At 39.0% G+C, this 15,524-nt stretch overlaps 1 protein-coding gene across 1 annotated transcript; it reads left to right on the top strand.

The window, feature by feature from the left end:
- Nucleotides 1-11,563: 11,563 nt before the first annotated feature.
- Nucleotides 11,564-15,020, top strand: LOC138907434 (uncharacterized). The gene is made up of 8 exons (XM_070198031.1): nt 11,564-11,712; nt 12,068-12,155; nt 12,237-12,333; nt 12,627-12,784; nt 12,920-13,068; nt 13,468-13,537; nt 13,631-13,848; nt 14,864-15,020. The coding sequence occupies exons 1-8, from the start codon at nt 11,564-11,566 to the stop codon at nt 15,018-15,020; spliced, it is 1,086 nt and encodes a 361-aa protein (XP_070054132.1).
- Nucleotides 15,021-15,524: the final 504 nt, after the last annotated feature.

The raw sequence follows: 15,524 nt of genomic DNA, 5'->3' as shown, positions 1-15,524 counted from the left end.
TTCAAGGACAACAAGTAAGTTTTCTCTTCCTTTCCTGCTTTCCTCACCCCGGCAATCGTTTTTCCTCTTTCACTTCTTTTGTTTTCTTTTTCTTCTATCTTTAGGTTACTTTGTGTTGTAAGTTGAGTAGGGTAGAATTTCGGGAAATTTGGGGGATTAAAGAGTCTTGTTTGGTTGATTGTTGAATGAAATAATGTGGAAAACTATAATTTTCACCACCACACTCAAATTGGGAGGGGTTTTGATGGTTCAGAAGAGACAAAACAAGCATAGAACAAACCATACATATAATATGTTCGATAAAAGGCCTAAGCGGATTTTTTAATGGGTTTTGTAAAGTCTGAGTAGTGAGCTTTCTTCTGATGGAAAAGGGAGCAGCCCTTAAATGCGGGTGGCTGTTTGGGAGTTCTTGAACATAAATTACATTCATTTTTTATGAATGTCAACCCACGGTCGATTAAGGAATGACTCGAGTGTCGCTCTTGCCCACTTGGTTTTAACTTATGCTGAACGAACTTGTTTGTGAAAGAATAGGTTGTAATAGTCCCTCATGCCTAATGTTTCACACCTACGCTCAAGAGCTAAGTGTGAGATGTGTTGCGCACTACTATGACTTGTTAATACAACTTGAACTAACTTTGATTCATTGCTCTTTTCAGTTATCAATTGCAGTATCTAAAGCACTAACTCACAGTCACGGAGCGAAAGAAGATGGTAAATCTCTCCTAAAAAAGTCGTCAAGTGATAAGAATACCCCCTCGAAGGAAAGTAAGTAAGTCAAAACAAAACAAAACCATGACAATGTGGAAAAAGGAACCTATGAAGTGGATACAAGGCAACCATACAGAGCATTGAGCAGCCCACACAGACACAATAAAGCACACTATAATCACGGCCGTCTAGGCAAAGAGAGGTTCCATTATAAATTCAAGAGGGAGCTTCAAAGTTGAATTCGGCTAAGAAGCGAAAGATTGTAGATGTGTAAGGGGAGGAAAGGCATAAAACGTGGTTGAGTTAGAGTATGATTCTCACACATCTGATGATGTTGGGGAGCCAAGTGCTCTGGCTGAAAAATCTGCATGGGACAAGAACTTTGTGAGCGTACATGCACGGAAGCTCTGGGATAGCATAAGTCAAAAGTGGGTGATCCCTCAATTGTTAGAGAGGCCACTGAATTTGGATGCTACAAAGAAGACTTGCCAGAATATAGTTACAGAGATATAAGAGAGTGGGTGGTTACGCTTTTCTCTAGCACCAATGGGAAAGGAAACCTGACTATCATGCGAGAATTATATGCTAAATGGGACTCAAACCATGGTGACATTGTGTGGCTTCATAGGATAAAGTGGATATTTCAGCTACAGCCATAAAACTGTACTACCGAGCAACTAATCAGGAACTTAAAGATTAGAGGAGAGAGTAAACACCTGATTTGCCGTGTGTTGCTCTCCAAACGTACACACAAGTATACGTGGTCGTACAAGTAATAAAGTGATAAATCAAGTGTCGAACCCACAGATACTTGTGTTAACTACCCACTAGATTATTATTTAGTCGAGTCAATCAGAGTTCAAAAGTGTGATTATTCTAAGAAATACAACAATAACAAGTGGGGAGGGTAAGATGTACGCAACCTTATCACAAGTGGGGTCTGGGGAGGGTAAGATGTACGCAACCTTACCCCTACCCCTGGAAGGGTGATTATTCTAAGAAATAGTTCTGACAATTAACTAATTTATCAAGCAACAAAATAGCTGTTGTGTATTCAGTAGAGACAAATATTCGAGGGTTGTGATTGATTCACCAATACTATTGTGCTCTAATCAACTCTCCCTTTCATAAAATTCACTCATGGTTGCTAATTAATCGAACAATTGCTCTCGTAGTATTCTCCCGAATTCCTACTCGCCTATTCAAAATAGATTAACACCTATATTCCTATAAAATCAATCTATTAAGAATGTATTAAGATTACGATATTTAATTAAGCATGGTGACTAGGTATATTCCTATACTAACCATAAATCTGCCCCCCACTTAGAGTTAAGATCATGCTCTCTTCAATTCTTCTCTAATCTAGATGTAGCTTTCCCAAGCACAACATAGATAGTAAATACAACCTAACTGTTGGCCAGACAATTAAGCATTTAATCATAGAATTAAAGAAATAATCATATATTAGTGAATTGTAATCAAGGTTAACTCAGCATTAAACAACAATATTCATGGCTAAATCACAACCCCAGAATTATATGTTTTAGCCACTCATGATAATATCAAAACAAATTCACAAGTGTTGAATAATTGAGAATACTAAGAAAAGATGAAGAATATTGAGATATCTTCGCTCCCAGATGCTCCTCGTGTGTATTTTTTCTTCAAAGTGGCATCTCCCCTCTCAAAATAGGCTTAGTCTTGCTTTTATATGCGTTGGGGGGTCTTGGACAGAAATAACCTTGTCTCGGACGAACTAGGTGAGATTTCCCGTCACCAGCGCCTATGGTAGCGTGGAGCGCTATCCTTGGCGCTGGCGTTTTTTAGTTTTTGACTTCTGTGACACAGGCAGCGCCCCACGCTGCCTGTGGTGCTACAAATGTGCAATTTTCTATTTTTTCTCCTTTTTGCCTCCAATCTTGCACCTTCGTCCCATATTGCATCCGGGTGATTCCTACACATAAAAGCATCACGAATTAGCACAAATTATTACATTTCACATCCGAAATCTACTAAACATGAGTAAAATGCGAGGCAATGTGCATATATATATATATACACATACACACACACTCTAAGCTAAACATTAACACCCCACACATAGACTATTGCTCGTACTAGAGAAATGGGACTATCAACTATACCCCAACAACATACACATCTCAACTAGAGAGGAGCACGTCATTTTTTAACCATACACCCTACCCTTGACTATGATCGATACCGGCAATCAAGCACGAACATAAAAATTTCACATTCTTCCTGTTTTAAACTTTCCCAAGTATAAACATTTCAATTCAATCAATTCAAATAACCCATTTGTAACCACCCTACCTCAAATCGTACATTCACCTAACAAGAGAAGTTTACAACATTTTCAATCCTTCATGAGATCATGTGTCCTCACCAACAAATAAAAGAATGAGTATAGAATAGTCCACATATTCAAGTATTCCTTTGAACATAATTTAAGGACATCACACAATTTGAACCAAAAAAAACGCTCACTCTCACAAAGAATTCATGTGCATCCCATGGTCATACCATAAGCTTGTCCGTAGTGTACATCTCTACTAATCTAAGCTAGCCAAATCTAGGATCAATTAGGACTTTAAGGTTGTAGTGTAGGCTAAGGGGCGGGTAGGATATATTTAGGAATAGTGACTAACTCTCCTAAACACATTAATATACTACACTCACAAATTTAGCACATACCCTTATCAACCAATTCACTCGCCACAAACCATATACAACATAGCCTCTCTCTTTTTTTTCAACTAAGCCCTTCTATATTCCCACTAACATGAATTAGTAAGATTAGAACGTGTGTGTTTTTCTACATTATTTGAACTTTTATTTTTTCCTTCTTGCAATTTTTTTCTTCTTTTTCTCTTTTTTTTTCTTTCTACACACCCTTCATACATTAAGGTTCATTGGCTAGTGACCTTTTTTCACAACATTAGTACACCTTAAGGGCCCTTCCATGGTTTCACTCGAAAGCTAATCCCCAATATCTCACCCTACTTCTTTTAGCGACTAAGTGCCTTAGGAGGTAAAGGTTCAACAATCTCAAATTAAGAACAAAATAGGGATACAGTTTGTAATGTGGGTACCAAGGGAAAGGTCTATTGGCTCAAAGAGGCTAGCAACAAGCACACCTATGATCAAGCAAGAAACGCCTATGTCATCTTCTAGACTAGCACAACTTAATGATTTCGCTTCAATTAACACACGGGGCAAGTTCTAGACTATACAGTATAGCACAGAAAATCACAAATCCTCACACACACATAGCACATGACTCAATCAAGACGGTTCTATTCAACTCTCAAGTCAAAGAAGCACATATATTTGAGAAATTTTAAGTAGTATTGCACTATGTGGCATATAAGTCAAACAACTGAGAAAATGCATCACAAAGTAGGCTATTTATTTTACTCGGGCATCATAATTCAATTCAAAAGTACGGGAAGACAAAGCGCATGCCATATCCTAATATGCCAGCACCAAACACGTCAATAGGTATCTCAGAGCAACTCAGCTTCTTCCTATCCTACTCGTAAAAAAAGAAAGTACCCGGTTCAAACTACACCTTTGAAAAAGAACCGGCTCCCAAAGAAAAACCAAGGGACACTACCTAACTATCCTAACGAATATATTTTTGGTGTTTTTAATCAGACTTTAATCCCTCAAGAAAATTGTCCAAATGATCCATCGTCGGGAAAAGTTCGAGCTTTTTCTGATTTTTCTTTTCTTTTTTCTATTTTTGTCTCTCTTTTTTTCTAAAACTAAACTAAGTCTACTACGGGTTCCTAAAAAATTAATAAAAAGAAACAGATTTATATAATTTACATCACAAGAAGTAATTCCCCCACCCCACACTTAGCATATTCATAGTCCCCGATGCATATATGAATGTAAAGTAAAGTAGGGTGGAAAGACAAACTCCCTGCTAGTCGGATTCCTCCTCCTCAGAATGCCCGTCAGCCATAGCTCCGGGCTCATCATCATCATCAGCTCCCAAGGGCAACAAAGCCATGGGCCTTGTGACTTCATCACTAATCTCATCCTCAGTTTCGAAGCCTTTGTGAGTGTTCTCATCCTCTGACGGGTGAACGGAACTTCCAGGTCCAATCCTCAGCATCTCTTTGGAAGAACTGGACAAATCATTGCATAGATGCATACGCTCCTCGTCTGATACACCCAACCTGCTCATGATCACATTTAGGAAGCTATAGAGATACCCGTTAAAGTTCTTGTTCCTCTCATTCCGTACCGCCTAGCTAAGCTTAGATGTAGTCTCCAACAAAGATGTAACGTCCATCAACCCCTTAGGAGCCTCCACAACCTCGTCATAACCGGGGTATTCAGGCACCTCCCGGGAAAGCATGTACTGCATGAGCAAGTTGCCAAAGAAGACTCTCTTGATTTTCCACCCAAATCGTGTGCCTTCACTGTTGTGCTCAACTGGCATTAGTCTGGCCTGCACAAAATTTTTCCACACCTTGGCGGTCTTGTTGAAATCGAAGAGGATCATCTCAAGATGCGTATCACCCATAGTTCTTGTCCACTTGGCATTCGAATCGACGCCATAAATATTTTGACGTATTGCCTAGTAGCTTGGGCATTTGACAAATTTTTGTAGCCTCCGCCTGTTAGGGCTATCAACTCCCAAAAATTCATATAAGGACCACCTATCCATTGGCACCTCCTTTCCACGGACCCATGACGTGAACAAGTCCGCATTCCAATTGGCATAAAGCTCTCGTACCATGCTCAAATATGCATGGCTGGGGCACTCGAGGAACTTATCCATCTTCATTTCTCGCAACCGGGCAAGCACGTCTGGAAGTTCTTTTCCAATGTTTTTACATTAATACCCATCTTGGAGACATACCGCCCATACGACACAAAGTTATTATGCCCTTGGATGGCATCATCACGAACTAGATCCAAACGAGGCCTTGGTCCCAATGGTGCCTTCTTCGATCCGTCGGCAACTTGTTTTCCTTTCGCTTGCCGCAACGATCCTTCCCCTTGCTTGCGCTTTTTAAGCAGCAGGAGCAGTGGTTGAGGACTTCCCTACTCTTTTGCCTTTGTTCGCACTATCACAAGCCATAGCAACCTACAACACAAATAATCATGAATATGAGAATGAATCAAGAAATCCGCCTAAGGTTATCGTGAGAGTCAAAGATGACCCCACACTAAAAATCGAAGGCTCAATGTACTATACTCACAATCGTGGTTTAAAATGCACAAGTGTTGCACCACAAGGCAATGGGTACTCAAGACTTCCCCATGCCGCACAATTTTAATTCACTAACTATGCCACACAAATCAAGTGGTCGATCATGGCGAAGTGATTTAGCTTTAATGCAAGCAAGTAGCACACAGTCCTCAATATCTACCACTAATACATTACACGAGCTAAATTCTAACAAAGTGCTACAACATACATAGTATAAGATACATGGTGTGGGTGACATGTGAACATTAAAGCCAAGCTCCGAATTATGTAAAACCACCCCCAAACACCCCATACTTAGCCCGATATCACATACAACTACACTCGGCTACTCAAACTTCACCGGTGTACAAAATGCTCATTCAAACATTTTATCATACACATTATGGGCATTAAGTGTGTGCAACTCAATTCAATAATGGTGGAACATGGTGGCCCTCCCAAATTTTAATGAAGTAGAGGGAATTTTAGTTTACTACTTTGAATACAACACCACAACAAAGTTTTGACAACCAATTTCATTGCACAATAGGCCACTCACCATAGGAAAGAGTTCTAAAGAATCACTAATGGGGAATTGGGGTTTGGGGTGATTGGGAAGGTGAATGGGAAACTTACCTTAAAAAATAAAAAATAGTAGAGAAGAGGAAACATACCTTGAGTATTGAGGATGAAAGCAAAAGAAGAAAAACTTGAAAAACTTGATAGAGGGAGAGGGACAACGACGCGGGCAGAGAGAGAAAGAAAGTAGCTGGGGGAGAGAGAGAGAGATAGAGAATGGCTAAGGAGGAATGGGTTATTTTAATTAGGATGGATTTTTTATGTGGGTAGGAAATGGGTCAAGGGATGAGTAGAAATGGGTAAGTGGGTCGAGTTTTATGGGCATGGTTTAGTTAACCAAATAAAACGAAAAGAAAAAAATAATAATAAATACCTGACCCCCAGCCCAGCACTCCATGCGGATAGGTAGGTAAAGGGCGCCCTAGAGGGGGCGGCCCGGCCCGGCCCCTTGATATGCTTTCTATGCTAGGGCTGAGGCCGCTGCACCAGATGGTGTCATTACATGTATGGTTTTGATTTGTTATAGAGAAGCATCATTCTTATTTTGATTCGGTTTTGTGTATCAGGGTGAGTCCTCCTATCTTGCTTCACATATGGGTGAGTTTCGTGATTTTGTACTCTGCTTATGTGTTTACCCCTTTTAGGAGATTTTATAGTGGTAGCCCGTATCTATCGTTTGTTTTGTTCACTATTGGGAGCTATGAGACTAGAAGTGACTTTCTGTTACTCATTATGGTAGGTTTTGGTGTGATTTCTGGATGGTTCAATTACGATTTGTGATTTAGATGCTCTGTCGGTATGGGAAGTTCGTTACGTGTTGTGATTTTGTTTCGCGGAATTGAATTAGTGGAAGGTTTCGGCTAGTATGATGTGTATTCTACTTGTGATTCAGAGCTGAGGATGGAATCCTCACGTTTTCATGCATTGAGCCTATAATTGAACAACAGTACCTTTTGGCCCGGTTCAAAGTGACGTGGATTGATATGCTTGTCATGCCATATTTTTGTCTTCTCCTTGTAAAGCATAGCATTTTCATAAGAGTGCGGCCTGAACTCATTCAACTGCAAGAGCCTCTTCTCATCTGCGGCTTCAAAGTTCATATTCAACTTTTTAATTGCCTAATACGTCTTGTGTTCAAGTTCAACAGGCAAGTGACATGCCTTCCCATACACAAGCTTATACGGCGATGCCACAATTGGTGTTTTGTATGCAGTTCTATATGCCCACAAGGCATCATCTAACTTTGCATCCCAATCATTCCTATTCACACTCACTGTCTTCTCTAATTTTTGCTTTATTTATCTGTTGGAAACCTCAACTTGTCCACTTGTTTGTGGATGATATACCGTGGCAAATCTATGGCGGACCCCATATTTAGCTAGAAGGTTATTCAACAACCGATTTCAAAAATATGTTCTTTCATCACTAATCAAGGCGCTTGGAGTCCCAAACCTCGAGAATATGTTCTTCTTCACAAAAGCATCTACCACCTTAGCATCATTGGTTAGCAATGCGATCGCCTCTACCCATTTTTGACACGTAGTCAACAACTACCAAGATATATTTGTTTCCTCTAGACAATGTATTGGCCTAAGTGAAGGTTAGTTTTGAAGATTGATAAAGGAAGCTCAGGCATGAACCAGGTCCATCCCTTGTGTGCATAGACACAGACGGATTCGAGCATGTGGGATGTACGTGAAGGACATAAGCTTAACTTGGTCTAATTAATATCTCCTGATCGAAAAGGGCTGCATAATTGATAAGGAGAAGGACTCCTTAATCAAAGAGAACACTATCCAAGATAAGGGAGGAGTTAGAGGTTGAGATCAACTAGAACTCTTCTACCAAGGAAGAGTAGCATTAGAACTCTAGTTATTTTCTACTCTACCAACTCTATAAATCGCAGGATGTTCTCATTCTACAGGTGATGCACAAAAGCAGAAGTTAAACGTGAATTGAGAGCAAAATAGCAAGGCATTTTGAAAGCAGTTCATGTATGATTCAAGTGTGCTAACGTGAAGCTACATGAACCAGATAGAAGAACCAGTTCCAACTATTTGTCTTTTATTCTAGTTCGATTGTAGTAGGTGCTTTCATATTGTACCTTTAAGCTTTATCTAGAGGCAATTGTAATAGGTACTCAGAGTATTTAAGTTAGAGTTAACTTGAAAATGTCGCAACAGTTAGAGGTTGTGTGCCACAACGGGATTAGAGTTAATCCTAGGTTTGCAAAAGTGTTTTGTAAATGCAGTTTTTGGCTCAGTGATTTAGTGAAGAGTTTTGGGAAAATCCAATTGGGAAGTAGGTCATGGTTTTTTCACCTTTTGAGCCAGGTGTTTTCCACGTAAAAATCCTTGTGTTCTTTAATTTATGCATTTATTATTCCGCGACAGTAGTATAAGGAACACATAGAAGAACTAGGTCCTTCTATAATCTGTGCACGCGAAAAATTGGATACCACACAAATTACCCCCTCTTGTATGGTATTGAAGTTAAAACATCAATTGGTATCAAAGCGGGTTATCCTTGAAGAGGCTAACACCTTAGGAGAAGATCAAGATGAGTGCACCACCTGAAAATTGGGAAGGGCAATCCACTGATAGGCCACCACTCTTCAACGGCCAGTATTACTCTTGATGGAAAAACAAGATGAGACATCACATCATAGGAGAAGACTATGAGCTGTGAGACATTGTCACAGATGGTCCACTGGCTACCATGAAGATAAATGTCGAAGGAGAAAAGGTGCCAAAAACAAGAGCTGACTGAACTGCTGACGACGTGAGGAAATGGGAGAAGAATGCTAAAGCCAAAAAATGGCTTGTTTGTGGACTCGGTCCAGATGAGTACAGTAGAATCCAAAGTTGTACCACTGCTAAGGAAATCTGGGACACTTTGCAAGTGGCCCATGAAGGAACACCTCAAGTGAAGAGGTCCAGAGGAACACTACTATATTCTCAATATGAGAATTTCACCATGAAGGATGTAGAAACCATCCAAGAGATGTATACAAGGTTCACCACACTGACAAATGAACTTAAGTCTCTTGGAAGGATTATTTCTGAAGAAGACAAAGTTGAGAAGATTCTGACAAGGGTTCTGCTAGTTACTTGGGAGAGCAAAATCACTGCCATTTAGGAATCAAAGAACATTGCCATTCTTAGGTTGGATGAGCTAATTAGAAATCTCAATGCTTATGAACTTATAAGGCAAACCATGAAGATGGATGTACCCAAGAAGGAAAGGAGCCTGGCACTCAGAATCACTGAAGGTTCTGATCTAGAAGATGATGAAATGGCTATGATCACAAAGGACTTCAAGAAGTACCTAATGAGAGGAAAGGGTTCTTCAATAAGTGGAGGCTACAGCAAATCAAGGGTTCCTGAAAAACAGACCAATGAGGGCTGCTACAAGTGTGGGAAGACTGATCACCACATCAAAAACTGCCCTCAATGGGAAATTGAATAGAAGAAGGAAAAAGTTGAACGAAGAAACAGAAAGAAGGAACAGGTTCATCCCAAGAAGAACAAAGGATCAACAAAGGCTATGGTTGCTGCTTGGGGAGAAAGCTCAGATGAGGACTCAGATGATGAAGATGAAGATGAACAAGCACTTATGGCAATTGGAGAATCCGATTAGGAATCTGACATAAGTATAATCCATCTAAAAGACAAGATTAAGTTTTTGTCTTAAGAAAGGCTATCTGAGTTACTTCTAGATTTCATTGATGAATCTGAGGTTATAAACAATGAAAAGAAACAGTTGTCTAAGGAATGTGTGATTTTAAAAGGAAAGTGTAAGAACCTGGAACTTAAGTTAGTGAGACTGTAAGTGAAAATACTGCACTAAAGAACCAGGTTCATGCATTTGAATCAAATGTCCTAGAACTTAGATTTGAAAACCTAAAACTGAAATTAGGAACAAGTAAGAAGACAGTTGATTGCACACAACTCACTCTAGAAGAAAATATAGGTAAACTAAAAGATGAGTTATATAAGAAGGATGAGCGGGTAAGAATTTTGACAGAGGATCTAGGCAAGGTCAAGCATGAACTAGATAGAACTTGTAAATGGAACAGGTCCTCCGGTGCACTGTCATGGCTACAGGAATATCACAGTAGCAATAGAAGAGGAATTGACTTTGGGAATCTGCCACCTAAATGGGATCCCAAAAGCAAGTGTCTCACACTTCCTGAGAATAAAATTTGCACACACTGTGCTAAGACTTGTCAATATAAAAGTGAATGCACTGCAAAAGAAAAGGCTAGTCAAAAGAATAAAAAGTTTGTTCAAGGGAAAAATAGGCTGCCATGTTGGGCTAAAAAGAATTTGATTCATCCTTTTTCCTATAGAAAGGGACCCAAACTAGTTTGGGTTCTTAAGACTAACCCCTGATTTCCTTTTGCAGGTCCAAGTGAAGGGGAGCAGCCAAATATGATAAATGGATAGTGGCTGCTCAAAGCACATGACAGGAAGCAAGAACCAGTTCCTTTCACTTGAGGACCTCAAAGGAGGTAATGTCTCCTTTGGAAATGGGAAAAAAGGTGAGATCATTGGGGTTGGTAAGGTAGGTAAGACTGACTCTCACTCGATTGAGAATGTCTATTTGATAGACGGCCTAAAATACAGTCTAATTAGTGTATCACAATTGTGTGATAGAGGTTACTTGGTAGAATTCAACTCTACAAAATGCTTTGTGATTAATCTTACCACTAATAAGATTGTTTTACAGGGAAAAAGAGTGAACAATATATATATTATAGATCTGTCCACACTGTCAGAAAATGAACTCACTTGCTTAAGTGTGTTGGACAATGATCCCGTCCTTTGGCACAAGAGACTTGGACATGCAAGTCTGAGTCAACTCAACAAATTAGTCTCCAAGGACCTGGTGATAGGGCTGCCTAACATCAAGTTCAAGGAAGACAAAGTTTGTGAGGCTTGTGCAAGGAGGAAGCAGGTAAGATCCTCTTTTAAATGCAAGAAAGTGGTAAGCACCACAAGGACGATGGAACTGGTCCATATGGATCTCTATGATCCAATGAGAACATTAAGCAGAGGTGGTAAAAGATATGTGATGGTGCTTGTTGATGATTACTCTACGTTTACTTGGAAATTGTTTTTAACATCTAAAGATGAAGCATTTGACATATTCACTTCTTTTGGTAAAAAAAACTCAGAAATAACTAGGTAATCAACTTACATCAATTAGGTCTGATCATGGCACTGAATTTGAAAATGCTAAATTTGCTGAATTTTATGATGAGCATGGCATAGATCATAATTTTTCTACTCCTAGGACTCCACAACAAAATGGAGTAGTTGAAAGAAAGAATAGGACACTTGAAGATATGGCTAGGACTATGCTTCTTTCTAGTGAACTGCCCCATAGCTTCTGGGCAGAAGCTGTAAATACTGCATGCTACATCATAAATAGGTGCATGACTAGACTTCTTGTAGAGAAGACTCCCTATGAGTTACTTAAAGGGAGAAAACCAAATATATCCCATCTTAGGGAATTTGGATGTAAGTGCTTTATGCACAGCAATGGTAAAGATTCCCTATGCAAGTTTGATCCCAGAAGTGATGAGGGAGTATTCTTGGGATATTCTTCATATAGTAAAGCTTATAAGGTCTATAACAAAAGAACTATGTGTGTTGAAGAAAGTGTTCATATGGTTTTTGATGAAACTAACATTCTTTCTGAGAGACAGGAATATGATGATGAAGCAATTGGGCTGGTAAGAAACTTAAATGAAATCACAGCTCAGATTAAAGCTGCACTGGAAGAAGGAACATGTGATGGAACAGGTTCTTCTACCTAGGGCAACCTGACATGGGGAATATAACAAAGAGGAAATGATCCTCAAATCTCAATGGAACCTGTCCTTGAACCTGTTCCACAGCAACAAAGCATTAAAGGAACGTCAAGGGGAAACCAATTGGTTGTAAAATCTTACAAGTATCAAAGTTCTCATCCCATTGAGAACATAATCACTGATCCAACCTCTGGAATCAAAATCAGATCTTCATTAAAAAATCTTTGTGCTTTTGATGCCTTCTTATCTCTTATTGAACCTAAAAATGTTGTTGAGGCTTTGCAGGATGCAGACTGGTAAATGCAATGCAATATGAACTCAATCAATTTAAAAGGAGTCAAGTTTGGCATCTGGTACCAAGACCCAAGGACAGATTAGTAATTAGCACAAAATGGGTCTTCAGAAATAAACTTGATGAGGATGGAACAGTTACAAGGTACAAGGCAAGATTAGTAGTTCAAGGATATAGCCAAGAGGAGGGCATAGACTATGATGAAACCTTTGTTCCAGTTGCAAGGTTGGGAGCAATAAGACTCCTTATAGCCTTTGCTGCTTACATGGAATTCACCCTCCACCAGATGGATGTCAAGACTGCCTTCCTCAATGGCTATCTAAAGGAAGAAGTGTTTGTCAAGCAACCTCCAGGGTTTAAAAGCAAGGAGAGTCTTGATCAGGTGTACAAACTTGACAAAGCACTTTATGGGCTCAAGGAGGCTCCAAGAGCATGGTATGAAAGATTATCAAAGTTTTTGCTTGAGCATGACTACAAGAGAGGTAAAATTGACAATACTTTATTCTTGAAAGAAAAAGGTAAAGATCTCTTGATAGTTAAGATATATGTTGATGATATAATCTTTGGAGCAACTACTGATAAGTTAAGTAACGAGTTTGCTAAACTAATGGGGAGTGAATTTGAAATGAGCATGATGGGTGAGCTTAATTTCTTTTTAGGCTTACAAATTAAACAAAATTCAAATGGAACTATGATTTATCAATAGAAGTATGTAAAAGAGTTGCTTAAAAGGTTTTAAATGGAAGATTCCAAAGAAATTGACACTCCTATTGCAACAGCTACAAAGTTGGATATAGATGAACCTGGTTCATCTGTTAATCAGAAGTTGTATAGGGGAATGATTGGCTCATTGTTGTATCTCACTGCTAGTAGACCTGACATTGTTTTCAGTGTAGGCCTTTGTGTAATATTTTAGGCAAATCCAAAGGAGTCTCACTTGACTGTTGTTAAGAGAATTTTGAGATATCTAAAAGGCACCACTGATCTCTGTCTATAGTATCCAAAAGGCAGTAATTTCAATCTTGTGGGATATGCTGATGTTGATTATGCATGTTTTCTTGTGAATAGAAAGAGCACCTCAGGTATGGCACACTTTCTTGGCTCATGTCTTGTGTCTTGGGCCACCAAAAATCAAAATTCAATGGCCTTATCTACTACTGAAGCTGAGTATGTTGTTGCTGCTTCATGTTGTGCTCAATTGTTGTGGATCAAACAGTAATTAATGGACTTTGGAATTGATATTGGTTGTATCCCCATTTTTAATAATAACACTAGTGCAATTAGTATGACCAAGAACCCGGTTCATAATAAGAGAACTAAGCACATAGAAGTTAGGCATCACTTTTTGAGGGATAACTATGAAAAAGGGTTGATCACTGTTGTGCTACTGACAAGCAAATAGCTGACATCTTCACAAAAGCCCTAAGTATAGATCACTTTGAAAGGAACGGGTTAGAATTAGGGATGATTAAGATCACCTAAAAGGATCAGTTCAGAATTCACAACGAGAAAAAAAAATTAAAAAAAAAATTTGAAAAAAAATTATTGTTTTTGGTTAGAAAATCTGAAAATGTGTATATAATTAGATTAATTTTTGCTCAGACTCACACTTTCAATAGTATACTCTTGTACCATGTGTTAAAATGACTCGTTAATCTCTAATGATATTTTTTCTATTTTAGCAAATTTAGACTTACACAAGAGAATTATCAGTTGGTTCATCAAGATAACACGGTATGTTTTCTACACTCTGCATAATTTGAAATAATAATATTTGGATCATGAGCAGAGTCCTACTTAATTCCAAACTCCTTTTGGACTTATCCATTACAAGTGAATCAGTTCTGTTCAAAAGAGTCCTAACCGAATTGAAGTACCTAGATTCTAGGGATACACTCCAAAGTATTTTCAAAACTGAAATTCAGTTTGATTAGACTTCCACACCCACTATCATCCCTTCCACCACCCCAACCTCTAATAAAAGAGTAAAGATTCTTGCTCGCAAGATTGTTGTGGGGAGAGAACAGAAAATAAATGAAAAATTGGAAGCGGGTAAGGAAGAAGAAACTCAAAAATCTGATGAATCATTCAAATCTGCTACTGAGGGGGAAGAAATTGTTTCTTCTGAAATTAAACATGTACAAATTTGGAGAATAGGTTTGTACTAGTAGGGTCTATGGCAGGCGTTGAAAGTACTGAATCTGAAGAAGTTGGTGGTAAAAATGAAAAGGAAAAAAGAAAAGGAGAGCAAGGGAGTTAGGAGTGTAGTGAGGGGAAAAGGTAAAAGAGTGGCTGATTCTTCACCCACTCCATTTAGTTTAACCAAAGACACAGGTGCAATGGTTGTTTGGGGAGAAATATCTGGTGGAGTAGACGAGAGTGTATAGAAAACAGGGGGAAGTGGGTCTGGCGAAGCTACTGAAGGGCTTGTTTAACTTGGAAAAAATAGAGATGAACTCGGTTCATCTGTAGAGGAAACCCTCGCAGACCTGCTAAATAAAGTGGGGCTAAAGATACTGAGATTGAGAGGCTGAAGAAGAGGTTGGTAGAGATAGAGACTGAGAGAGATGCTCTCATAACTGAGCTGGCAAGAGAAAATGAGAAGAATGATGGCATTCTTCAGGATATGCTGAAACTCCTCCAAGCCAAAAATCAAGCACCTAGTCCTTCCCAGCCTTAAGCCTCCTAGACTAGTGTAGATCAACCAGTGACCCAGTTCGGGATATTTTTTTGTTTCTTTTGCTCATGTTTCCTGTATTTTTATTTCTTTTTATGCTTTGTGGAAGAATCGTATCAATCATCAATGAAATTCAGTATTTTTGCTCTAACTGTTTATTTATATTTCTTTGATGGTTAAAATTCTTAGCTTGATCTATGATGATTAATCCATG

This window comes from Nicotiana tomentosiformis, chromosome 3 (assembly GCF_000390325.3).
Source record: "Nicotiana tomentosiformis chromosome 3, ASM39032v3, whole genome shotgun sequence".
Taxonomy (NCBI): Eukaryota; Viridiplantae; Streptophyta; class Magnoliopsida; order Solanales; family Solanaceae; genus Nicotiana; species Nicotiana tomentosiformis.
Note: the sequence above shows the minus strand (reverse complement) of the source record. Positions and strands in the feature narration are given on the sequence as shown.